Source organism: Carettochelys insculpta, chromosome 8 (genome assembly GCF_033958435.1).
Source record: "Carettochelys insculpta isolate YL-2023 chromosome 8, ASM3395843v1, whole genome shotgun sequence".
NCBI lineage: Eukaryota > Metazoa > Chordata > Testudines > Carettochelyidae > Carettochelys > Carettochelys insculpta.
In genome coordinates this window covers 55,036,403-55,062,878 of record NC_134144.1, presented here as the reverse complement: position 1 = coordinate 55,062,878, position 26,476 = coordinate 55,036,403, and the positions used below count along the sequence as shown (strand labels likewise).

The following is a 26,476-nucleotide window of genomic DNA, read 5'->3' as shown; positions in this document are numbered from 1 at the left end:
TTTGTTGGAAGACAAAACAAGACAACGAAAAGGAAGAGAAAAGACTAGCAAACAGTCTTTAATAATAATGGCAACCAGCCTCTCAGCTACTCTTTTCCTCAATAGGATAATTATTACCATCTTTAACACTTTCTAAGAAACGGCAAAACAATCAGACAAGTTTTGGGTTATTTTTTCCCCTTCTTGGATGTTTTTAAAATCTAAGCTTCATTCAGCATCTTATTTTGAATGATGTAAATGTTTTTCTTTTTGTTAGCATTTTTGCTAAAGTGCCAAGGAATCTTAAATGAAGCAGGCTGAGGTCTCTGTAGATGACCCTTTTTTACAACTGTTTAATGCTGGACAGTTAACTAAGTTATGTTAGTTAACATAACTTATGTTATGTTAACGCTTTTGTCTCTTTGGGCCCATACGTTTAATACAACATGACTTTCAAGGCATGCAGCAGGGCCCATTTATTTCACATGGCATTCAAAGAAAAAAAGAGTGTTGAGATATAGGCCAAACTGCAGAAAGTGAGAGCATTTGATTATGAGCTTCTGCTTAGTGGTGGAAATAAGCTTGTAAATCAAAACAAATAATATAAAGTTCTTAGGGAAGAAATGCAAGGATTTTAGTAGGGTTTTTTAATTTCTAGTGAACCAGTAAATATATTGTCTATTTGGTGCTTTATTTGCATAAAGAGCTAAAATATGTTTTAAAATACTCATATTTTTCTTTGTATATCAAATTTTAAAACTTCACTTCATATTTTTATGGTTAGTTGAGGTAGGGTAAATAATTAAAACTCACCGCATGATGCTATTTCATCAGTTTCATCACCGCAGTCATCCTCCCTATCACACAACCATGATTTTGGAATACAACGTCCATTACCACAAGAAAACTGATCAACCTGACACATTCTTGCTGCAATGACAAACACAAAAATCTTAGAAGCAAGAGATAGAGTAAAATCTGTTACATCATTCAGTCCAGGGCTTTCCTTAGCACTAACTTAGGATGTGCAGATGATATTTGTCCTGCTCTTGACTAGTGCCATCATCATCTCTTTGCTTTCAGTAGAAATTGAAAGTACCTGCAGGACTGTTTCCTTAGCCTTACGTTCAATTATTCATAATGGATTTCTCCATAGGTGGGGAATTCATAAGGTTTCAAAGGATTATACAATTACATGAAATTAGTCATCCACCAATGTTCACAGACACACATTGACAATGTGTGTCTGTGAAAACAATGAAAACAAAGGGAAAAATGGAAACAGTTACAGGAAACAGGAAACAGTTTTGTTTTGTTTTGTTTTTTTATATACCATTTGCCTTTAAAAATATACATATATACACTGAAGTCTCTTTAGGAAACACCAGACCTAATTCCTGTCTGGCTTAATGCCACTAACCTCAGTGAAGTTATGGCAGGTATTAATTTGGCTTATGGTTTGCATTCCTCCCAGATGCACGCAATATTATACTACCTCAGATCCTCTTTCTTCCTTTAGATTTACTTAGGTAACATAAAATGAAAAAAAACCCAAAACCTTTGTTTTTCTTTCCTTTTAGATTCAGTTCAAGCAGTCTTTATTGCTTCAAGGAGATTTGTACACATTTTGATGTATGCTTTAGGTTGTTGTCATGCTGAAAAATAAATCCTTTTCCAGGTTTCCTCCCTGATGGGATTATTTTTGGTTTTATTATTTTTTTTTATATATTGTCAACTATGTCAAAATAGCTCCCCAAAATCTTCTTAAATAAATACAGCTCTGCACTGTGATGATGATTATCATAACACTCATGATCATGGCAAATCCCAAAAGGATAGGGCTTCTGTGTAAATTGAGCGCCACCCAGAACAGTTTCTGGCAGAATGCTTAAAGTAGTCTGATTGTATTTTCAGCTTACATCCATCCCTGACAATGTTGTTGTACCACTGAAGCTTTTGGCACTCAAGTGTTTGCCAGCCATAATAGCAGCATTCATTGCTACAAAAGCTTCAGAATCTGTTGGACGCTGCTCTTGTAACACACTGCCTATCTCAGCTCATGCTCACATCCACATGCACAGAGCCTGGCCCCGTGTACCATGGGAGGCCTTTTGCTTGAACTCCATTTTTTTCTCAGTGGGATTTTGGTGAGGCACTTCAAAACAACCTGCTTTTTCTTGACACCATCTCCTGCTCAAACTCCTGAGTTTAGTCTGGAAGCCAGGAATGAGCCAACATTACTTGAATCAGCATTAACCTATTCAGTGTGCAGGACAAGAAGCAGGACAGTCTGAAAGTGAGCCGGCATAGTGATCAGGCAATGACTCCACAGATCTCTTCAGTCTCTATTCTGGAGAGGGTCATTCTGGGTCATATATATGGTGAGCCTCAGTCCCTCCTGTAGGTCTCCTCTTTTCTTTTCATGGCTTTGTTACAACAGTGATGTATGGGGAGCAAGGCAAGGGGACCCAGAACCCCTGCTCCACAGTTTCCCAACTTAGTACCCTAAAAGAATGATGCAATGTTGGCCCATTGCAAATTAATCTCTCCTCTGGGTTTTCTCCAACCAAGCTGGACTTTTTCCTTTAGGATGTGATCATAATCTTCCTGGCTAGAGTTCAATTTATCAGAGGTAAGGTCTGTGGTTCAGAGGCTCTTGTAGGTACCTGCCTCAAAAAGGGAGGAGGTATGTGGATCTGTTTTCCCAGAGTGGTTTTACCTGTAGTCACTTTGCCTACAAATTTCAATTTTTCTTTGTTATTTAGCTTGTAGCACCTTCCCCTGGGATGCCAGGGCCCTTTCAAACTGTCTTTTCACCAAGAAACCTGCATGTGATGAATGGGGTGCACCTCTTTAGGTTTGCTCTGGGTTAGTGAGTATATAAGCCCCATCTCAATCCCTGCAACAGTTGCTCATGGAAACTCAGCACACTGAAGTAAGTTCTTTCTGGAGCTACCCTCCATGTTGGAGGAACACAGGAAATGGGAACTAATCTGAGTTACACAAAAGGACAATCAGCCTATGTATGCATAATGGCCTCAGCTTCCACGAATCCCTTCCAGGAACAAACCTTAGATTTGCAGATCTTAGTCACTTCGGCCCTTTCACACTAAACTGTCCCTCAGATTCTTCCTCTACAAATAGGTGAACTTTGCAATATTTGCCTCCCACAGTGAAGAGGCAGTCTGGAGTACAGGATGTAGTAATTATAAGGGATATTTTATTTTCATATTGTTAGCATCTATAAATCCTGAAGAACTGTATTGATTGACCTAATCAATACCATAGAAATGCCAGACAAGAATGTATAACATTACACGTAGGGTTCATCTACACTAGCCCCCTCCTTCAAAGGGGGCATGAAAATAAGCTTGATTGGCGAATTGCAATGAGGTGCTACTCTGCATATTCAGCACCTCATAAGCATAATCCTCACCCCGCAAACTTCAAAGTTGCTAACTTTGAAGCACCAGCAAGCAGTGCATCTGTGGACACTTCAAAGTACCCCCACAACTCTGAAGTTCCTTTACTCTCAAAATGTTTTGGGAATAATATATTCCAAATTATATTATTATGGTCACAAAATACAGTCCTTTATGTCATTGCCCACAGGTGGAATGAACTGCAGATAGCAGAACAAATAAGAATCACAAAGCCTGTTCAAATAAATAACCCTTACACACAGACCCACACACTCACGTAAACAGCAATACATTGTATGAGATAGACTTTCAGGATCTGGCCTACTCTGCACTTGGGTTATGAACAATAAAAAGTAATTAAAATGAATATGTCACTGTCCTATGGGGTAAAGAATGCAGTTCTTTAATTCCCATCCTTTTAATTTAGATTATTAGAATTTGTATCAGGAATTGTTTGACAAGCTTCCTTTAATTTCAGCTGAAACTTCTCCCTAAAATGTGCCAATTTGCATGCTCAACTTTAAAATCAATTAATGTATTTGAAACTCTATTAGACAAAAGCCACTGATGTCATAACTGGCTGTTATGAGTCTTCTCCCTTTTTTTCTTTGAAAAGCCAACATACAGAATAAGAAAATAAATGAAATGTAGTGTGATGAAAGATTTTTCAACAAAATATGAAAGGATGTTTTTGTAAAACATCAGCACAGTTTGGTTTTAGGACAGTTAATTGAGATAATATGGATTCAGGGAATAATTCTATATGTCTTTTATTCATTGTCAATCTCTTTCAGTTGGTACTTAAAATAATAAGATTACTGCCAATTTTTCAACATTTATCAAACTACATCATTAGAATTGCCCATTGACCTATACCAAAGATTATATGTTTTTGTAAAAGAAAAAGACTGGTTTAGGGCTCCTAAATTTATTGTAATGGGACATACAATATGGATATATAAACAGATTTGGTCAAATGGACTTCCTTATAAATGTGTCTACATAAATAATATAACAAAATCTAAACTATTTGAAGGTGAGTTCAGGGGAAACTGGGTAAAAGTATGTACATTTTTAAGGTACATAACAACAACAAGGAAAAAATCCTGACTTGTCAGGTGGCTCACATCACAGTATGATAAATTCAAACTGCCAAGAAAGATTTAGCAGAGACAAGTTTGCATCCAAGTAGTGCATTGACATTCAAACCATATGGATAGATTAAGTGCCAAATTATTTTGGAAAGCAGAGTCAAGCACAGGGATTAAGTAAAATATAATTTGTATTCTAACCCTAGTGGCATCAAAATCTGAATTCATTTAAAACTGTAATAATCAGATCACCATCAGTAGACTGGTTCAGCTCAGTTCAGAGGAGAGACATGAATTTTTATTGAATTGGAAGTTAGATAAAAGTTATTTACACATCCATGAAAGGCTTTTACCTGCACAGGTTTCATTTGATTCATCTTCGTTATTGCCACAATCGTTAACTCCATCACAAAGCCACCTCTTGGGGATGCAGCGGTTATTCTGGCACTTAAACTGATCATCAGGGCAGCTATGATTGACTAGGAAAAAAAGATTACTTTCTCCTAAGTGTATAATAAGAAAGAAACTGCTGAAAACATAATTATATATATAATTATATTAAATTTCACTCATTGAAGAATTAGAGATACCATTAATGATTACCCCATAATCTTCATATCTCAGAACAGTATTGCAAATAGGAAAAATCCAATCCCAGTTAAGCAATTCCTGAAGCATTTCAGATATAATAATTCAATATCTAAACAATCCATTAAAATAAAAGGACACAAGCATAATCAGGTATCAATGAACGAAAAATAAGATCATTAAAACTGTACAGCCTATATAGCAATGGATACCAAAAGTTTGTAGGTAAATGGTCATCTCCACTTAAGCCAATGATAACTTCAGGGGCTAGATTTTACCTTGCATTTTATGCAAACATTATGAGTAAGAGCCTTAACTAGTGTAATTCAGCACAATTCCATTGTAGCTGTGACAATTTACACCAGCTGTGGATGTGGCTACCCAAATAAAAAAACATATGTTACTGTTTACATGAAAAGCACTATCTGAATTCAAAGAATTATTATGAATCCATATTTTCAGAAATTTATACTAAGCAAATATCATAAGCCAACAACTTCTGAAATTGTAGGTATCCAGTCATATTTCAGTATTGTCACAACATGAAAAAGATTATTAAGATAGCTGTAATTCTATCTCAAAAATATTAATTTGTCCGATACACCTTGAAGTACATAAATCAATTTTGGCAAATTAGCTCTAAATAGCTGTAAAAGTAATAAGCCTTAAACGTTGTATTGCGTTTAATGTCCCATATTTAAAATGGTATTTATTATATAACTATTTGAAGCTATATGTGTTCACACCAATTATCTGAGCATATATATATATACACACGCGCACACACACACACACACACACATTATCACAGTGCAACATTTATCATCCAACAATAAAATATTTTAAGGAAATTTGTAACACAAATAACAATAGAAGAATCATTAAGGATGTCAGATAAACCTAGAAAAGCAATTAATTTCACAGTGAAGGATTAAACCTTCTGTAGCTAGACACAGACGTGTACCATCTTAAAATGTTAACCTACTATGCTCACTGTATGAAAGAACTGAAGGCTAAGTCTTTCACTGAATTTTCATGCTTTATCTCACATTTTTAAAATTCTTTTAACTGGGACTAATATTCACAAAGATGACTAAGTGAGAAAATGAATAAGATTAATAAAAAAGTATATTTCAGGACTACAAATATTACTGCATCTTACTGTTTGGTGTGTGATCCTGCACTGGAAGCCAACAGGAGTTTTGTCTGAATAAGGAGTACACATGAATATGTCCTTTGACTTTAGTGTGCTCTGAATCAGGCCTCTGGTGAAATTCCTTTACTAGTTCTCTGGGAGGTAAAACTCAAGGTCTTAATTCACCCAACATTGTTGACATTAACATTCTGTTTTCATAGAGACTGAGGGATCAGCCCTTTCCCCTGACCTATTTCCTTATATAAGGATTCATCTAAAATTTGCACATATACAAAAATACTACCAAGGATTTTCATTTAAAGTCTACTGAAAATTTCCAACTTAACATTGGCATGCTTTGAATCAGCCTAAACTAAGATGGAAAGTTTTGGTATATAAATAAGTTTTTAATATCTTTTGTAACTTAACTTTGCCAAATATAAAATAATTTTAAAAAGGTCATATGTTAAAAGTCATTAAAATCATAGTTTAGTTTTACGCTATCTCAAGGAAAGAAGATGATATAATAATTCACTAAAGTGAACCCATCAAAGGACTTACATTGTAAAAGGCAATGCAAAGTGGAAATCATATGGACCCATTTCTTGTAATCAGAGAGGCAGTTCAATTTTGTACAAATAACCCTTGAGATAGTGGATCCTGAAAGAACTAGATAAGAAATGGCAGTAATCAAGTCTACCAGACACAGTAAATGGGGAGAGTGGGAGAAAGGAAGCAGTTTTGCAATGCTTTTGAAATGATAAAAAATAACCTTTCTTGGATTGCAGTATAAGGAAACGTAAACTGGTGCTACCTACTAAGTATGAAATTTGTCAAGATCTAAAAGTCATCAGAGCCCATGTTATTGCTTCTACTTGAGTCTAAAAACTAAGAAATAAATTCTCACCTTTCCCTGCATTATGCTGCAAATACAAATACTGTAATCAAGGTGTAATATTAGTAAAAGCAAGGAATTAGCTAAAACGCTCATTTACGCCACTTCCAATGTTTTATTATAAACAGATTAACCTATTTATAAATAGATGAAAGCTATAGCTACCATTTTTTTTTAAAAAGACACTACTGCTGAAAGTTGGGAAGTTGATATTTTAGTAACGATTTAAATTACACACTTTTTATTTAAGCAAAAAGCAGTGAAGTATCACTTTAAAGACTAGAAAACTAGTTTATTAGGTGAGCTTTCGTGGGACAGACCCACTTCTTCAGACCACTGCTCTGTCCCACAAAAGCTCACCTAATAAACTATTTTGCTAAAGTGCTACTTGACTGCTTTTTATTTTGATAGTGTATAGACTAGCACTGCTCCCTCTCTGTTACTTTTTATTTAATAGCAGATATACCATGGAAGTAGATAAGGTACATTGTGTTACCTACATTACAAGTGACACCATCACGGGTGACAATAATTCTATGTCTGAACAGTGTCTTAAGCTTGAAATAGGCTATTTCATCTAGTGGCACTGTCTAAAGGGTGCTGCATGTCAAAATAAAGCCTATTTCAAGGCATCCTTGTAATATTCGAGTGATGAAGTTTACAGGGATTCCGGAATAGCTCACCTGTTATCGCGAAAACTGTTTCAAGATGATGGGCATGTTGCCTAGAGGCAGACAGCTATTTCAGGATACCATCGTACTCTGAAATAGCTCCTGTTGTGCAGACAGACTAATATACCACATACACGAAAGTTTTCTGAGAAGATACTTAGGACATCTTTCCCTTTAAAAAGTAAAGGCCCAGATCCCCAGCTGGTTTAAATCAATGTACTTCCATTCAAATAATTGAGTGTCTGCCAATTTTCATCAGTTAAAGTCTTGACTCAAAATGTAAGTTGCAGTGTAAATTTCAGTTCTCTGCTCTTCAGACAGGAATGGACCATGGGATAGATTTGCAAAGAGTTTTAGGTGCCTAAAAAGTAGCAGCTAGACATCTAGTTGGACTGTCAAATGTGCCCAAGTGTCTAAATCCCATTGAAATCAAGGGAACTGATGAGTCTATACTGCTTAGCTATTTTCATAAATCCTACTAGGAATCTCACAGAATCACGTGGACTTTCATGTCTCCTCAGGGCTCTCTTTGACTGGCTGAACAGTAGCAATAATGTGCTTCAGTAAAAACAGTTTCCATCTCTCCTGCCTGAAGAGACCTTTGTCTTAGTTAGAAAATGTTATGGACTGGGAGAGTAGAATGGAGTCCCTACAGACCACTGGAGAGAATGACTTATGCTAAGTAGTAATGTGATAATATTTAGAGGTACACATCTCATAGAGCTGGAAGGGACCTCAGGAGATCTTCAAGTCCAGTCTCCTGCCCTCTTGGCAAGAACAAGCACCGTCCCTTTATATATATATTTCATCTATTCGCCCCAGATCCCTAAACAGTCCCCTCAAAGGCTGAACTCATAACCCTAGGTTTAGCAGGCCAACACTCAAACCACTGAGCTATTTTGCAGATTGCTATGCATTACTTTTAAAACAAACAAACAAAAAGGTCTTTGTAATCAATACATATGGTAAGAAAAATACGATTACAAAATCTGAATTAAACTTCAGTTACATGAGGGTTTTCAGTTTTGTTGGTTTTGCTTTTAGAATTTCTTTAAAGTGCTGGTGGAACTTGCTACATCAAGATTATCATTAAATCCACTATCTTTACTCATGTGAACAGTAAAAATGTAAACTAGCAACAACTTGATTCTTATATATCTCTTATCATCTCCACATCTTAAGTAGGTGGAATTTGCTTTCTGCTCAGATGAGAGTAAATATATTCACTTATTGTGTATCATACAAATGTGGGCTTTTCATTTATACTGATGTTTACCAGCACTGTCCTTTTGCACATGAAAAAGATTATGTTTTATAACTTAATGATTTGATTTTTTTTAAGATAGAGATTCTAGCACTCCTCTTGTGGAGTATCCCAGAGTTTATTTTGGCATGGAGAGGCAGCTTCCTCCTCCTCTTTTTTTTTTTTTTTTAAGTATAGGCAGGCATGTGTAAGTGCCCAAAACCTGTGCCTCTTGGAAGCTATGGTTATCCACATGGATTGGACACACTCCCTTCATTGCCTCCCTCTCAATATAGCTCAGTTGCATAACTGATGATGAGGAATATGGTATGGAAATGCTTGGGGAATCATGTTCCATATTTTAAATGAAAAATATGATCTCCAATGGATGCCACAACCCCAATTTTGCCAGCATTTACTGGGGAATGAGGGAGAGCACTACAAAATTAACATTTACACAGATCCAGTGGCACACAAACCCAGCATAAGAAGTAGAGACCAACAGCTATCCTAGCCCACAGATACTGCAGTTGCTTGGCCTGCCTGTTAGTGGTACTGTTCACAAATTCTCTTTATTAGGTCAAGGAGAAAGCAAAAACACTCAGAAATAGTTCCTGTCTTTCTCTACAACATGCAGAAAGGATGAAGGGAAGACAAGAACAGGTCATATTACCAGAAAATGGAATGGGGAAAGCAGAATCTAAGGAAACATTCCTCATCCCAAGACTGCTAATAGATATCCAAAAAAACACTGAGTGACTGAAGCACCACAGATATTTGGAGAGCATATTAGAAGAGCTAGATGACCCATGTGGCAGCTGCTTTACAAGCCTAGAGAATATCCTATTGAAATTCCAGTAGGTACTGATAGTGCTAGGTTCAGCATTCATTGATCTTTTGTAGTTTGCATCTTCTCAGCACATTATTTACCACTCTGGAAGAAGCAGCCAGTGGCAGCATGGGCATGTGACTATCCTTTTGCAGTCTGTTCTTTATGGCTACGTCCACATGTGCTGCTTCTTCTGGAAGCGGCATTGGCAATGAGCAGTCTGGAAGATGCTAATGAGGTGGGGATATAAATTTCCTGTGCCTCATCAGCATATGGGCATGTGATTTGGAGTCCAGAAGTAGCTTTTCTAGACTCCAAAATACACATGTGGACACACAGCCTGTGGGGATCTTCCAGAAGGAAACCCTCCTTCCAGAAGCCCCCTCTTCCTCTTTGGAAGAAGTGGCATGTGCAGACGTAGTCTATGTGGTCTGTAAGCCAAAGAAAGTGGCAAATCTTCCAGCTTAATGGTTTCAGATCCATTGTATAGGGAAATGGCTTCTTGTCAATCATTGGGATGTCCATGGAAACAGCGGTCTGCAAATCCATGTCAGGCCCCAGAAGGAGTAAATTATAGCATTTTCTACATTTTCCAAATTGTGAAAATGTGGCTTTAGGATCTGACTCCCTCCCCATCTTATTATTTATTAATATATTATCTGTGTTTATTTCATTTCTTCAATTACGCTAAGCATGTTTGAAAGAGCAGCAACTATAGGCCTGATCCTGTAGCCTCTGTTTACATTAGAGTCCCACTGCATTGGCATTTTGGATGAACTATAAATACAGGATTATGTCACCACTTTCATATTAGCAAAACTATTATAGAGGCACATTAAAAAAAAATACTGATGGAGAAAAAACAAAGCTGTTAAGCTAACTTTGAAACTAGGCCGATGTAGCCAAGTGCACAGGGAAGATACTGTACCACAATGAGCAGAGGTGATTGTGAGCAGAATGATAATGCTATGTGACCCCTTACATGTTCATCCTAATGTGCACAAATATAATTGTATTCTTTTTTAACTCATATTCAGAGATAACTGTTGAAGAGAGGACCATTACTAGGTCTGCTTAAAAGTAATCACTTGTGGCAGTATGATGTTTCTGCTTCCTCACCAAATTTATTTTTCTTAACATATATCTCAGTAAAGTTTGAAATATTACTATGGTAAAACTGCACATTTTTTAAGCTTTCAACACTATAGTTCCTGTTTGTGTAAATGAGCAGAGCTCCATTGACTTTATGTTAATAACAAGATCTGAGGTGGCATGACAAAGAGAGAGGCATGCTAAGCATTGACTTGAACCCCACTTTAACATATGTCAGTCTTTCTTCCCTTCAATTCCTCTGTCACTCATCCATCCATTATGATGAGAATTTTGCAGAAAACCATGTCTGAAAACATACAGCATTTGGAATTACAATAGTCATTGCAGATATACCTTTAGCTGCTTAGCAACCTTTTATACTACTCTTTCTAAACAAATCTTTCACTACAATTAAAGCAAAAGTGAATACACTGAATCCTCTGTTACCAGATCATTTTGATGAAGTTTTAGAAGCACATTGTAAGGAAAATTTCATTAATGACCTTAGCAATAAGTTGCCTGAAATCTGATAATTCTCATTCAGCAATTTAGTGGGTAAGCATGACCAGAAACCAAATAATTGATTTCCTGCAACTGGTAAAATTAGAAAAGCTCTAAATGCATTAAAAAAGTTATTTGACATTAATATAAGAAAAGAACCAAATTTAATTTTTTAAAGCAATGCTAGTTCATTTTTATTTATACAAATTCAGCCAAAGTTTTCCCTCCTTGTCACCCAATTTCTTCTGTTCATAATCATAGTAAATTCATACGAAGCCAAAATCAAGTTACATTACTGTAGAAACTGCTGCAAAGGGATTACTTTAACATACATTTTTGCATATAAACTATATAACGTACAGATGTGGGGTCAAGTCCAGAATTAATTTATAAATACATAACTATGAGTTTGTCATTTTGCAGGTGGCACTAACTGCAAAGTGGAAGTGAATTAAGAGAACTTTACTAAGGAGAAAATGAACAGCTGGGTACAGAGCTGATACAAAGGTATGTAATTTGTACAAACCATCCCAGGGTTGGATAATACAAGCTATCTGGCTTTGCCAGTATTAATGATGATTAATGACTGGTTGAGTTATTTTTGAACTTTTTATGAGTATTTGTGTGTTCCCCCAAGGCAAGAACAAGGAATTGAGACTCAGGACTCATGTGGTGAGATCCTTTCTTATATTCTCACATGTCTATGCCAAATAATGGGACCAGAACAGTTTAAATGTGCCTTAAACTTGTGACTCCAGCTCAGAGAGACTCCCCAGTGCAAAAATAGCTGAAACCAACCTTTCAAAGACCCCATTATAAGCCTTGGCTTGTGGGAACTGTTGGGAAGCAGCTGCAGCACACAGCCGCACACAGGCTCTGGCCAGGATTTATGTCAGTAGTGAGGCTGCAGTAATGCAGACAGACTTCCTGGATTCCCTGAACTGCACCAACCTCTGGCCTCTAGAGCAGGCCAGGACCCAGAAGTTTCCCAGGTGTCTTGGAGCTACATAAGCACTCCTCCTTACTGGCTGCAGGCACAGAATCCTACCCTTGAACTATTCCATGCTCTACAGCAGGGGTCAGCAATCCCTGCCATGGGTGCCAAGAGGGGCACATGCACTGATTTTCATCAGCATGCGAGGTGGGCACTCAGTGCCACTAGACCCACCAATGCAGCAGGAGCTCAGACAACCTCAGTCACAGCTCTGTTCCCACAGGCACACATTGCGGCAAGCAAAGCCACTCTGGGAAGGTGGGAATGTGCAAGTGTTACCTGCAGGCTATCTGGCGGAGGGGCAATGCAGGTGAGACAGGTTGTAGATGCAGGACAGCATGGAGCTGCTGGGAGAGTGGGGGTGTGGGCTCTTCAGGCTGCAGGTGCATGGAGGTGTAGACCTGCCAGGAGTGTGGGGCTGGGCCATTCAGGCTACAGGTCCAGGCCAGTGTAGAGCAGCTGGGAGCATGAGCGTGGGCCCTTGAGGCCAAAGGCAAGATGGGCGTGGAGCTGCTCCCCTGCACATGCTAAACTCTTCCCTTGACATCTGCCCTTGTCTCCTCTGGAGGAGACTGATCCTGTGCCATCTCCCTCTACCTCCCCTAGGGACAGGGACAGGAACTGAGCCCCACTGACACCCCAGCTCTGACATCTGCCCCTACTTCCCTCATGGGCAGTGATTGAGCATCTCTCCCACTCTTCCCATCTTCCCCAGGGCAGTGATTTTTTCAGTCCGTTTGCCTCTGCCAATTCCCACTGTCTGGGATGGGGGTGAGCCCTCTTATTTTCCATTTCTGCCCTGGCTTGCTACCTCCCTGCTTGCTGCCACGACCCTTCGGGCAGGTGGCTAACTCTAGCAAGATTTTGGAGGCCCAGCTCCTTCCACTCAGCTTGCTTGCCCCCAGCAAATGACAGTCCCACTTCTGCACTCCAGAGGTCTCCCTCCTGCCATCAGCCACAACTAAATGGTAAAACTGTGCATCTTAATTTATCTATTAATGAAGCTGTTGTAAGTAGGACTATTAATGACTTTAAAAAATATCACTGTTCAAATTTTCACCACTCTGCCTTGGAAAGGTGGCTGACTCCTGCACCATACCACATCACCAGGTGGCAAGGAAAAAAAATCACCTCTCTCTCTTCCAGGTTACTTATTTACTTAAAATTGAAATAATATTTTCTTAGTTCCTGGAGGGGCAGAGGAAGGGTTGTAAGCTTAATAAGTGTTTCTAAAGCATTTAGTTTCCCCACATAAAAGGTGCTAATGTAAGACTGCTATGGTAATATCTTTTTCCATCAACAGGCATACAAATATTCTTATTACAACAATTATTTTATAGTAGAATGTGAGCCAATGTGAAAAAAATTCCATTTTTCTTGCATGTATACCAGTTCTTGTTTGTCTTCTGTACATTATACTAAGCAGCAAAGCTGTAGATCAGCAATGGTCAGACTGAGGCTCATGAACGGCAGCGGTTCTTTAACATGTCTCCTGAAGCTCTTTGCAGCCCAATATAAAAAAAAAAAAATTAAAAAAAAACACTGGCTATGTCTACACAGGCAGGCTCTGTCTGCCAACAGAAGGCACTATCGGCAGAGTAACCCCAGCAAAACATCTGTCAACAGAAAGTGTCCACATGTAAAAGTGGCTTGCTATAGCAAGCTGCTCTGTTGACAGAAAGCATCTGTATCACACCCAGCTCTATGGACAGAGTGAGCTCTTTAACCACAGAAGTGCAGCTCAGATGGCATTTTGGCGCTTTGTGGTAGGGTCTAGCACCACATTCTCTTTGGCCCAGAAGGCCAGCAGGTCCTTAATTTCCAGCCAAGACCAGGATGGGGTCCACCTCCTGCCACTCCTTCCAGAGGCCTGTGATCCCTCCCCTGAGCTGTGGGAGGGCCCAGGACAGTCTCCAGCTGCCTGGTACATTTTTAATCTTGCTGGGAGTGGCTGGCAGAGTGTGCCTTTCATCCATGTGCAGCAGGCCTGTAACCATATCTCCAGCATCCTGCCTGAGGCTGTCAGCCCCTTTAAATATGGCTGGGGGCAGAGATGATAGAGTTGTGCCTCTGGGGGGAGGGTGCCTCCCAGCTGGCACCATGGAGGACTTACTCTGTCGACAGAACAGACACCGAGAATCTACACAATAGTTTTGTTGACACTGTTATTTATGTCTGATTGGGGATACGCATAATGCTGCTGGCTGAAGAACTAGGTTTTGCCAAAAAATTCTCAAGAGAGTGATTTAACCTTTTAGATACTCTGCAAGTTTTGTCAATAAAAGGCTTCTTGTGTCGAGAGAGTGTGCCTGTGTAGGCCCAGCCTATGCGATATAAGCATTAACCAATCTAAGTTACTCACCAGTCAGAATGTTTTACTGTGTTATTAATCAACTGTAGATGAAATAATAATAATAATAATAATAATAATACACAGTAATTTTGCTGTGAGTATTATATAATAGTAAATGAAACAATAAATGCACTCTCCAGTGGCTCTTTAGGATCATGGTTATCAATATGAGTATCATCGCTGTACAGTATCTTGTTCCAAACTGACATCTGTTTTCTTGGACCCTCTTCAAAATACCGTTGCCAAAAAAAACCTGTGATGGCTTTAAGGAACCTTCTGCACAGTAATTCTGTCTTTAGAGTATTAAAATTGATTCTCCTCCTTTTTTTCAAGCAAAGACCAATGTGTGTGTCCCTAGCCCTCCATCCAATAGTTTGGGATGATGCCAATAGCAAAGCTTAAAAAATTAGACACTTTCAGAGAACCAGAATTCAAACCATCACAATCATTGCATAAGCAGAATGTTGAAGCGCTATCTTGAGTTACACTATGAAACAAATATGCTCCTGTTTATAGCATGTGTAGAATAACTGATGGCATGAAACAGGAAAAGAAAGCAAATTATTTGCATAAATTATTTAATGACTGCTGCTCCAGCCTTATTCCCCTCAGACCTTAGTATCATGTTGATGGTCTTAAAAATTAAAACAATTGTAATGCAGTTTTAAATTATTTAGAGAAATACATACAGCAAATTCCATAATGTTCATCACTGGCATCCAAACAATCATCATCTCCATCACAGCGCCAGCGGTCCTGGACACAGCGCTTATTGTTACACTGAAATTCTCCAGGTTTGCACAATTGAGGTAACACTTCTCCAGGATTAACTAGAAAAAAAAATTCCCCCCCAAAAAAGTATATATATGTTTAATCTTAATATAAAAAGACCGCACATAACCAGATATGAATTCTTCTTCATACTGCATCACTTAACAGGTCTCAGTAAACTTTACCCACACTAATTCCATTCTGCGGTAGTATGTGTATCTGAATTGATGGATGATGTACTTAATATGCATTTTAACAAACAGTTACACACTTCAATAACATTTATAACCCAGGAGCAGCTATTACAAGTTCAGAAAACAAAACAGATGCAGAACTCATCATGAAATAAATTGTCTAATCATGAATTTTAATACATGTGAATGCCACCTCAAAGCTAGTAAAACAAATCATAACTAGGCAACAGGATAGTTTTTTTCCCAGCTATCCAGGCCACATCATGACAATCTAAGGCCCAACTTCGTATTAGAGGGCACAGCCCAAGCACTCTGAAGCTGTGTCTACACGTGCACGCTACTTTGAAGTAGTGGCACCAACTTCGAAATAGCGCCCGTCGCGGCTACACGCGTTGGGCGCTATTTCGAAGTTAACTTCGACGTTAGGCGGCGAGACGTCGAAGTCGCTAACATCATGAGGGGATCGGAATAGCGCCCTACTTCGACGTTGAACGTCGAAGTAGGGACCGTGTAGACGATCCGCGTCCCGCAACGTCGAAATTGCTGGGTCCTCCATGGCGGCCATCAGCTGGGGGTTGAGAGATGTTCTCTCTCCAGCCCCTGCGGGGCTCTATGGTCACCGTGGGCAGCAGCCCTTAGCCCAGGGCTTCTGGCTGCTTCTGCGGCAGCTGGGGATCTATGCTGTAGGCACAGGGTCTGCAACCAGTTGTCAGCTCTGTGTATCTTGTGTTGTTTAGTGCAACTGTGTCTGGGAGGGGCCCTTTAAGGGAGCGGCTTGCTGTTGAGTCTGCCCTGTGACCCTGTCTGCAGCTGTGCCTGGCACCCTTATTTCGATGTGTGCTACTTTGGCATGTAGACATACCCTCGCAGCGCCTATTTCGATGTGGTGCCGCGCAACGTCGAAGTTGAACATCGGCATTGCCAGCCCTGGAGGACGTGTAGACGTTATTCATCGAAATAGCCTATTTCAATGTTGCTACATCGAAATAAGCTATTTCGATGTTGGCTTCACGTGTAGACGTAGCCTGAATGAGCAATGAAGATTTTCTTTGGCCGAATGAGGTATCAAGATACTTCAGAGTATAAGAGATTATCAGACCCTTGATAACATGGCTGATGTGGGCATTCTTCTATGAGGACATAAAAAACTGATGCTCAGGAGGCTGTTATAAAGAGAGGGTGTGAGTTTTCTCATCAGTAGCTGGAAAGGCCTCACCTGGTTAATATACAGTAGTTTGAGTTGATATAGTGTAGGTTTGAGTTTTGCTTGTGGAAGGAAAGTAACCCTGAGGAAAGTGACATGAAGTGACTTGTAACTGGAATTTTTATTTTTCCTTCTCCACCTGATGAGTCAAACACCAGTATACATCAGAAAAGAAATCCATTGCAACTTTGTTCTCTAACCCTTCAGAAGTCTCTCTATAAAGGCTTCACTGGATATATACTAAATGGATAATTACAGAGCAGCCAACAGAGAGGGGCAGAAGAACTTCAGAGGTGACAATGATCTCCATTGTAACAATACTCATCACCATTAATTTATCCATGATTCCACTGATTTTTGGAGCAATAGCAAAGCAGACAGTACTTTGTTTGCAACTTTCTTGCAACGTGACACACAGGTTATGTCTACACTCAGACACTACATCGAAGTAGCCTATTTCGAAGTAACAACATCGAAATAGGCTACTTCAATGTGTAACATCCACGCATCCACCGGGGCTGGTGCTGTTGACGTTCAACATTGAACTAGTGACACGGAACGTGGAAAGGAGCCACCCCAGAAGGAAATGTGGAGCGTCCACACATACAAGCACTCTCCGTCAAAATTAGGGGCCAGGAAAGCCCGCGGATGGGGTCACAGGCTGGACTAGCCTTTCGGGGGCAAAAGCAAGCTGCTCCTTTAAAGGGCCCCTCCCAGACACACTCGGCCTGCACAGCATGTGGTCTGCAGAGTGCTAGCCACACTCTCGCAGATCGACACACAGGAGCTATGGACCCCCATCAGCAGCAGCATGTGGAAGCCTTCCAGGTAGTCACCCTGGGAGCAAGTGCCCTGCTAGGTGCTGCATGGGAAGCCGCCCAGCAGCTCCTGCCATGGAGTCCCTCCCAGGGGGCAGATGGGGATGCCCCTGACCACCAGGCTCCCCTGTTCCTCCCCTGCTGGGTGCTCTGCTGCCTCAAAGCTACCCCACCAGCTGCAAGAGGTGGGAGTAGCTGGTCATGGGAGAATGGGATGACGACATGTGGCTGCAGAACTTCCACATGCACCAGCAGACCTTCTTGGAGCTCTGCCAGTGGCTCACCCCCTCTCTGAGGCACCAGGACACACGGATGTGGCACGCCCTCCCTGTAGAGAAGATGGTTGCAATAGCTGTCTGGAAGCTGGCTACTCCAGACAGCTACTGCTCCATGGGACACCAGTTTGGACAAGGAAAGGCCATGGACGGGGCTGTCGTCATGGAGGTAAGAAAGCCTGGGCATGAACCCACTGGCAGGTGGGGGGCCAGCAAGGAGGCTGGGTGTGGGTCTGGGGAGTGAGTGGTGCCAGAGAGGGAGGGGCAGGGCAGGGGATGTTGGGGGTGGTGCCCAGGGGGAGGGGCCTGGGGCACCCTGGACACCCTCATGGGCACTTGTGTTCCCTCCCCACAGGTGGTACATGTGCTCCATGCCATGCTGCTCCAGAGGGTCATCCGAGTCGGCCCTGGATGCAGCTGTTGCCGGATTTGCTGCCATGGGGTTCCCAAACTGCTTTGGGGCCCTGGATGGGACCCTCATCCCCATTTGCACCCTGGACCACAGCAAGGGAAGATATAGCAACTGGAGGGGCTACCACTCTGTGGTCCTGCAGGACATATTGAACAGCCGGGGCCACTTCCAGGATGTCTACGTGGGCTGGCCTGGCTGTACACACAACGCCCACATTTTTAGGAACTTGGGCCTGTGCCACTGGCTGGAGGCAGGGACCTACTTCCCCCAGAGGGATTGCCCTCTGGGGGACACCACCACCCCCCTCTGCCTCATGGGGGACACGGCCTACCCCCTCCAGCCCTGGCTCATGCACCCATACATAGGTCACCTCACCACCAGCCAGGAGTGGTTCAATGCCCAACTGAACCACACCCACCAGGTGATGGAGAGGACCTTCGGCTGCCTGCAGGGCCACTGGCGGTGCCTCATGGCCCGCCCGGACTTTGGCTTCCAGAACATCCCCCAGGTTGTGGGTGCATGCTCCACAACATTGTTGAGAGCAAGGGGGAGGCCTTCATCCAGGGGTGCACAGTTGACACTGCCACAGGCTTCCCCCAGGCAGCTGCAGCACCTGGTCACCAGGCCCACTGTGAGGGGGTATGGGTCTGCGAGGCTCTGTGGGCCCATTTTGATCAGGCAGACCCCTGAGCATCTCTCTGGCCTTCCCCGGAGGACCTCCCACACCATCCCCCCAACAAGCACACGTCTCAGTTTCTTTAGAAAATAAAACTGTGGATTATTGAATACTGCTAAAACTGTCTTATGTGCACAACCAAACCTGGAACCAATATACAAAGGGGGACAACTATATACAAGACGAACAACTATATACAAATGGGGGGCCAGCAGGTGGCTTGGCTGTCAGCCCATTAATCTGGGCTGGGGGTAGCGGGGCAAGACCCTTGGTGGGTACGGGTTGTGCCCCACCCTTGTCCGCAGTCCGCAGCATGGCAAGCTGGGGGCCGGGAGACCAGCAGGTACAGCCAGGATGCCTCCACTGGACAGGCTTTAGTCCCAGGGGGGTCTGGTCTTGGGGGGATGGCAGGTGGGGTGGCAGGAAGGAGAGGTTGGAGCTGGGCAACAGCTTCCCAGAGCGACCTGGCTGTGTCCCGGAAGACGCCCATGAATTCCTGCCATACCACCCAGCGCCAGGTGGACTCCTCCCTACCGAAGCAGAGCCTCTCCTCGGCCACCTCCGTCTGCTGCTGGACAGCCGCCAGAAGCTGGGGGTCCACAGGGGCCATTGCCTGGGTCCAGCAGTGGCGTGCCTGTCCTGCTGGCCTCGGAGGTGTCCCCAGGTGCTGGCAGTGCCTGACTTCCAGTGGTCTGTCAGGGACCACAGAGGGTACCTGGCTGCCTGGGGCCTCAGACTGTGCAGCTACAGAGAGGAAGAGAGGGAGGGGAAGGCTGTTAGTACTGTGCCCCGGCCTGTGGCCCATTCCCGCCCCCATCCCCCTTTGGGTGCTGGGTCTCCATCCGCTGTTGGCGGGTGTGTGTCCCTGTTGGGTGGCCCCATTGCATGGTTCCCTCGCCCCTGGGGTTAGGGCACAGTGCCATCCATGGGTGTGGGTGCTGACAGGTGCTGATGGCCATGCCACTGTCCTGGGACAGTGCTGTGGCTGGGAAGTTGCGGGTCGGGGTCTGATGGGGGTGTGTGGAGCTCTCAGTCATGTCTAGTGCCCCTCCCCCACGTCCTGGGGGTGTGTGCCCTGTCGGGTACATACCTGACCATCCACTGCCATGGTTGGGGGAACCCCAATGGGCAGACATCCGGCTGGTGCTCCAGGAGTGGAGGTCTATGAGGAGTGCCTTTCCCCACTGCTGGACCCCTCCTCTGCCATCCTGAGGTGGGGCTCCTTGTGTAGGCTGCAGGGTGCAGGGCTGGCCTCTGGGCTGGCCTCTGGCTCCGAGACCTGCTGGAATTTCTTGGCTGCAGTGTCCAATGTGGCCTAGGGGGAGGAAGTGTTCTGGGGGCCCAGGATAGCCCTGAGCTCCCTGTAATAGGGGCTAGTGGCGGGGGCAGCCCCAGACCAGCTGGCTGAGTCCCGGGCCCAGGCGTAACCCTGCCACAACTCCTTCACCTTGCTCTGGACGTCATCCGGAATATGGGCAGGGTGACCCCGGGTGGCCAGGCCCTTGGCTAGTTGGGCAAAGGCTTCCGTGTTCCGCCGCTTGCTCCCCATCACATGTAACACCTCCTCCTCAGCCCAGAGCCCCAGAAGGTTTCGGAGCTTAGCCCTTGACCAGGAGGGGACCCACCACTTTTGGTCCCCCTGTTTGGCTGCTGGGGGTCCCTAGGTCCCCCCAGGGGGCTGGCACGAGGGGTCCATAGAGGGCGTGCAGGGCTAGCACATGTGTGTGCTGCTGCCTGCACGCTCTCACCTTCCTGCCACAGGAAATCTGGGTCCGTGGTGCTTTAAGGCTGCTGCATGCGATGATCACAAAGTCCCACAGGGGCTGGAGAGCACGTCTCAACTCCTCAGCTGATTGCTGCCATGGAAGACCCTGCTATTTCGAAGTAGCGGGATGCAGATCATCTACACACACTCTACTTCGATGTTGTCAGGGATTTTTCATCCCTTGGGCATAATCGTCCCCGTGGGCCAGGGGATACAAGCCTTCGGCCATTAATATCATCACAGGGGCAGGTAGACTCTAAAAGGTACATAGGCTGCCAGTTAGCAGCCCCAGTAATGGTCACTCTGTGTCGGTTGGTTTTACCGGTAACCTGAACTCACAGACATTTCAAATCATGAATTTCAAAATCCAGGGCCCTCATTGGTTAGAGGTAAGGCAGCTCCTGGAGAGGGACCTGATTGAAAACAGGCCCCTCAGAACTTTCGTATGCTAATGTAATCATAAATATTCATGAGTACAGGAAATATAAGGCGGCGCCCCGCAGTGCTGGGGTTAGTCCGTTCCCATTCGCCCAGCCTGCCAGCTGCTTCAGAAGACTTTGTGAAGAGCTCCTGATTTGCGAAGAGCTCCTGTCTCCAGAGCCTGCAGTTCTGCAGCCGCCCAGCAGAGTCCGCTCTGCTGAGGCATTTTGCTTGAAATCACTCTTGAAATAACCCTCTCTAAAAGAGCTGAGGCAGATAACCCTGAGGTAAATTTAGGTGAGGGTCGAACTGGTCCCACCTTTAGGGTGGGATACTGCACCCTCACCCCTTAGCACCCAGGGTCTGCCACATAAATCACTGCGGCACCTTCGATCTCGCCGCCAACAACAGGCTGAGAGCAGACGTGGAGTGGGACGAACTGGCCCCATCAATAGGGTGGGGTACTGCGCCCATTCCAACTGAGGCTCAAGGTCTGTGACTCACGCAGCACCACCGCCCTCGCTGTCACCGCCTCAGCCTTCCACTACCGGACGTGACTACTGGACTCGACCAACGGACCACACGGACACGTAAAACCCCACATCCCGGAATACTAACTTTCTGACTTTTAAACCGGGCTTCGTGAGCTTAAATCTAACAAAAAACCATTATCTGGACCGCACATTTGTTTAACAAAGCCCATAGTTAAACTTGTTAAGTTAAATCCCCATAGTTATATTCCTTTTTACCTCTTTTTTCCTACTTCTCTCCTTTTCCCCTTTTTCTCCAAGCCCCACTGAACAAGCCAGTGGGAAAGGAGCCTTGTTCGGCTGGACCGCGAGGTATCCAATAGGGTAACCTACCCAGTTACCCAGGGTAATTGAGGGGGGCAAATTAAAAACCCCCCTTGTTGCTCGGAGAAGGCAAAAGGGCTCATTAAACTTTTTGTCCTTGTATTTAGCAAGGGAAGTCTCAAAGTGGCTTCATCAATGGGACCCTTAACTATACTCATTGTAAGTTAAAACCTAGGTAAATAAGATAGCATATAGAGTGGTAGTTATAAAGTAGTAGTTTAATTATTATATTGTTGACCTGTTAATTATCGTTGGCGTTAATAAATATAATTGTTGTTTATTATAACCTTCCTCTTCGTGCTTTACCCTCGTCACAAGCAATCCCTTGCCAGTTCCTACCCTGCCAGTGGTCAGGTTCTTCCCCGGTCTCTGGCGTTGTGTCTTAGGCCCCCTGCCAGAGGTGGGTGGGGTTGGTCTGCGGAGGAGTGGAGCGGCCCTTGGGCGGGCTTTCTGCCGGCTCCTCTGTGCCCTCGTCTGAGGCCCTGTGAGGATCCGAACGGATTGCTCGTGCGGGGTCAGCGGGGGGTTTCATCACCCGCGATTCTGCCCGCACTGTCAGATGTTCAATGTCAAAGTAGGGCACTATTCCCATCTTTGGGTACTAATAGTGATTTCAATGTCTCACTGCCTAACATCAATTTCAACTTCGAAATAGCACACGACGCATGTAGACACGACATGTGCTATTTCGATGCTGTACCTGTCACTTTGAAGTAGCCAGCTAATGTAGCATCAAAACAAAAAGCAGTCAAGTAGCACTTTAAAGACTAGCAAAATAGTTTATTAGGTGAGCTTTCGTGGGACAGACCCACTTCTGTTACGGCAGTTAGGGCACCAGCTGTTCTGGTCTGGCTGTGGTCTGAAGAAGTGGGTCTGTTCCACGAAAGCTCACCTAATAAACTATTTTGCTAGTCTTTAAAGTGCTACTTGACTGCTTTTTGTTTTGATAGTGTATAGACTAGCACACCTTCCTCTCTGTTACTATTCAGCTAATGTAGGTGCACCCATAAGTAGTTGTTCTTGGCATAAGCTAATTTGTAGGCAGCAGGACTCCATTTCACATTATTCAAACAGTATCATAGAAATGCCGCAAGGGGAGCCTTATGTAAACTGTGCATGAGGGAAAAATCAGGATTTCATTTCCTCATACTATTACTATGGGTTTCACATGCCAGTTCTCAATTTCTAGTTGCTCACACAAAATTCACATTGATGTCACTGCGAGTTTAGGATGAGCAAGTCAAACTAGCCCTTTGTAGGCACAGATTCTTATCTGCATGTTTTCAAACTCTGTGTAACAGTTATGTTCCAAGAAAATACCATAGAAACAGAGTTCATAAAAATTCATCTGTCAATTGCAAATATGAGCAATGAGAGACTCATTTTGTACATATATAGCTGAAGGAAGTCAGGAATGTTAATCATCATGTACAAGATCATTTAATATAAATAAAATAAACCATATGATGTCCCTAGAAAAATTATATATATACACACACACTATAATTAAATAGGGTCAAAAATACTAAAATTAGAAATTTGCAATATTATTCATATTGCACTGGCAAACTAATATTTGAGTGGCAAGTTTAATTTTGTTACAAGATGATTGATTTTTCAGCAGTATTTGAATAAAGACATTCAAGCTATGTCTACACTTGCATGCCTCCTTTGAAAGAGGCATGCAAATGAAGGAAATTGAAAATGCAAATTAAACAATGATTTACATATCCAGTGCCTCATTTGCATATTCTCATTTCAAAAGAGCTTTTTTAAAGGAAAAAAGCAGTGTAGACAGGGCTCTTTAGAAAATAAACACCATCTTTGAAAGAACCCTTCTTCCTGAAAAAAATAGGGGAATATGCAAACAAGGTGCCAGATATGTAAGTCAGTGCCTAATTTGCATTTTCAGTTTCCTTCATTTGCATGCCTCTCTCGAAAGAGGAATGCAAGTATAGATACAGCTTTAGAGTACAGTTGGCTATCCAGAGATTGGTGTATCTTCTATCCCAGCTCTTGTCTGACATACAAAGCGTCAGTTTCTATTTTGCATTGTTTCAACTTGACGCTTCACTATGTTTGATTTCTGTTTAAGATTTTTAGTTCAGTGAATGTCATGAAGCCAGTTAAATACGCATTTTATTATGACTTATGTTGATGTCCTGAGAAATGTAACTAAAAGTCTTTGAAAGCATTAGGGTGCTCTTTTGTGTTAGACAATATGGGATATTTTCAAATGCATGTAACTTCAAAGATTGCACACTTAGTAGTTTCATTTCACTCTTCAAGCCTTATTACATTTAAATATTTGTGCTCAATTAGAAAGTTTATTCACTTAATAGCTATCCATCCTATATAAAGTTGCTGAACACCAATAAAGCATTTAGGTTCTTTTTTTGTTTTTTGTTTTTTTTTTTAATTTTCAGATTTGAATTTCTCTCTCCCATAAGAATAATATATACCAAGATAGTCTTCAAGAAAATCTTACTCAGGCACATTGTATTGTTTTCCTGTAGAAGCTGATGATCAGCGCAGGCACATACTCTGCCTCCTGGAATGGCTAAGCAAAGAGTACTGCAGCCTCCATTATTAACTCGACACGCATTGCCACCTGCAATTAAAAATAAAAGTAATCTCAAAAACTAACAGCTGAAAGGCTCTGCTGTTACTAGAGATCATGTAAAGCAAATGTATGGCATTCTGCCTTTTCATAAAGGAGATGGTATTATAGTCGTTCTTCTGCTATTACTGTATAATGTGCTGGAACAGACAACAAAAAAAATTACCATCACATTCACAAAGGTTTTTTCACACTCTGTAATAAATATTAGCATTTTAACAGGACACAGATACATGAATTCAAAATGAAAGTGAATGTAATTATCTTTAAACAGACAATAATACAAAATGAAAAAAGTCTCAACTATATTGGCAGCTAAGATCCAAGTGCTACCATGTGATTCCAGTGCCAGACTACGTTATTATATCCCAGGCCTCAGGGGCTGAAAGTGTTATGTGAAGAAAAATAAGGAAAATACATGGTATAAAATCCTATCAGCAACAAGAATTCAACTCTAATGTACAAATTATCACAGTGTAGTCTGGCACTCTGACTGACACAGAGTAGACTAGGATTCTTTTCATCATTTTCAAATCTAAATTTAATTTGGCATGCTTACCAAATGAAAAAAAGCGAAAGCTAGACAGGGCAATGAGTCTTCATAAACTCTTTAACATCACTTAACTTCTGAACTCAGAGGCAATCAAGCTTGGTTCTTACTGTTCCCTTCAACCTGGACTGCCACTATTAAAAAAAAGCAGTTTCCAACTTTGGCTGCGATTTCCTGCCATAATTGCATGATCCTAATTCCAAATGTGTAACACTTTATAGTAGTGTTGGGCTTTTAATCTAAGAAACCATTCACCATTTTCATGTGTCATAATGAATTACACCTTTAGTCAAAGATCAAGAGCTCTTTTTAAAAACTGAAAACCTATAGAAATAGAAAAAGTCAATAAATTCATAATGCAGAATAACTGAAATATATCAGGATATACTCTATCCACGTTGTGAATGGGAGTTAAGCTCCCAATTATTCTAATGTGAGTTATACCATAATTTGCTACTGCCTATGAATTTTAAATTCTGAAGAACAAATTACTATTATGCCAGATTTTATGCCTTTATCATACAAAAAGTAAAAACTGACAATTTACTCTCTGTCCTGTCATGAAGTGACGCTAAATATAAAATCATAATAACTGCAAAAGTTGGAATTAGACCGACATACTTCTAGGTCTTGGTCCTATATTCCTCATCCATTCAGAATAGTCAGAATGCCATCAATGTGAGTATCCAGTGTATGAAAAAAAATCAAATTTCACTTTATTTACTTTAAGATATGGAGAATATTAAGAAAAGGGGCATTTTTTGCCTGAGAGTTTCTATTGTCTGCCAATATTTGTTTCATCCCTGTTAACCACAGTCTCAACTTTCTGACATGCTCTGCTACAAGTGTCTGACACAAGGCCACAGCAATAAGTCTCAAGTACTTCAGCAGACGTTGAGTCACATCTTAATTACTCATCAAAACAAAAAGCAGTCAAGTAGCACTTTAAAGACTAGCAAAATAGTTTATTAGGTGAGCTTTTGTGGGACAGACCCACTTCTTCAGACCATATCCAGATATGGTCTGAAGAAGTGGGTCTGTCCCACGAAAGCTCACCTAATAAACTATTTTGCTAGTCTTTAAAGTGCTACTTGACTGCTTTTTGTTTTGATAGTGTATAGACT

General features: G+C 42.2%; 1 protein-coding gene across 1 annotated transcript in view; it reads right to left on the bottom strand.

The window, feature by feature from the left end:
- The window catches only part of LRP1B (LDL receptor related protein 1B), a 1,349,009-nt gene that overhangs the window by 532,546 nt on the left and 789,987 nt on the right, over nt 1–26,476 (bottom strand). Inside the window, exons 15-18 of the mRNA XM_075000767.1 lie at nt 24,671–24,793; nt 15,483–15,623; nt 4,846–4,971; nt 793–909 (exon numbers count right to left, since the gene is read on the bottom strand). Of these exons, the coding sequence (XP_074856868.1) occupies nt 793–909; nt 4,846–4,971; nt 15,483–15,623; nt 24,671–24,793 (507 nt within the window). The remainder of the gene's footprint in view (nt 1–792; nt 910–4,845; nt 4,972–15,482; nt 15,624–24,670; nt 24,794–26,476) is intronic.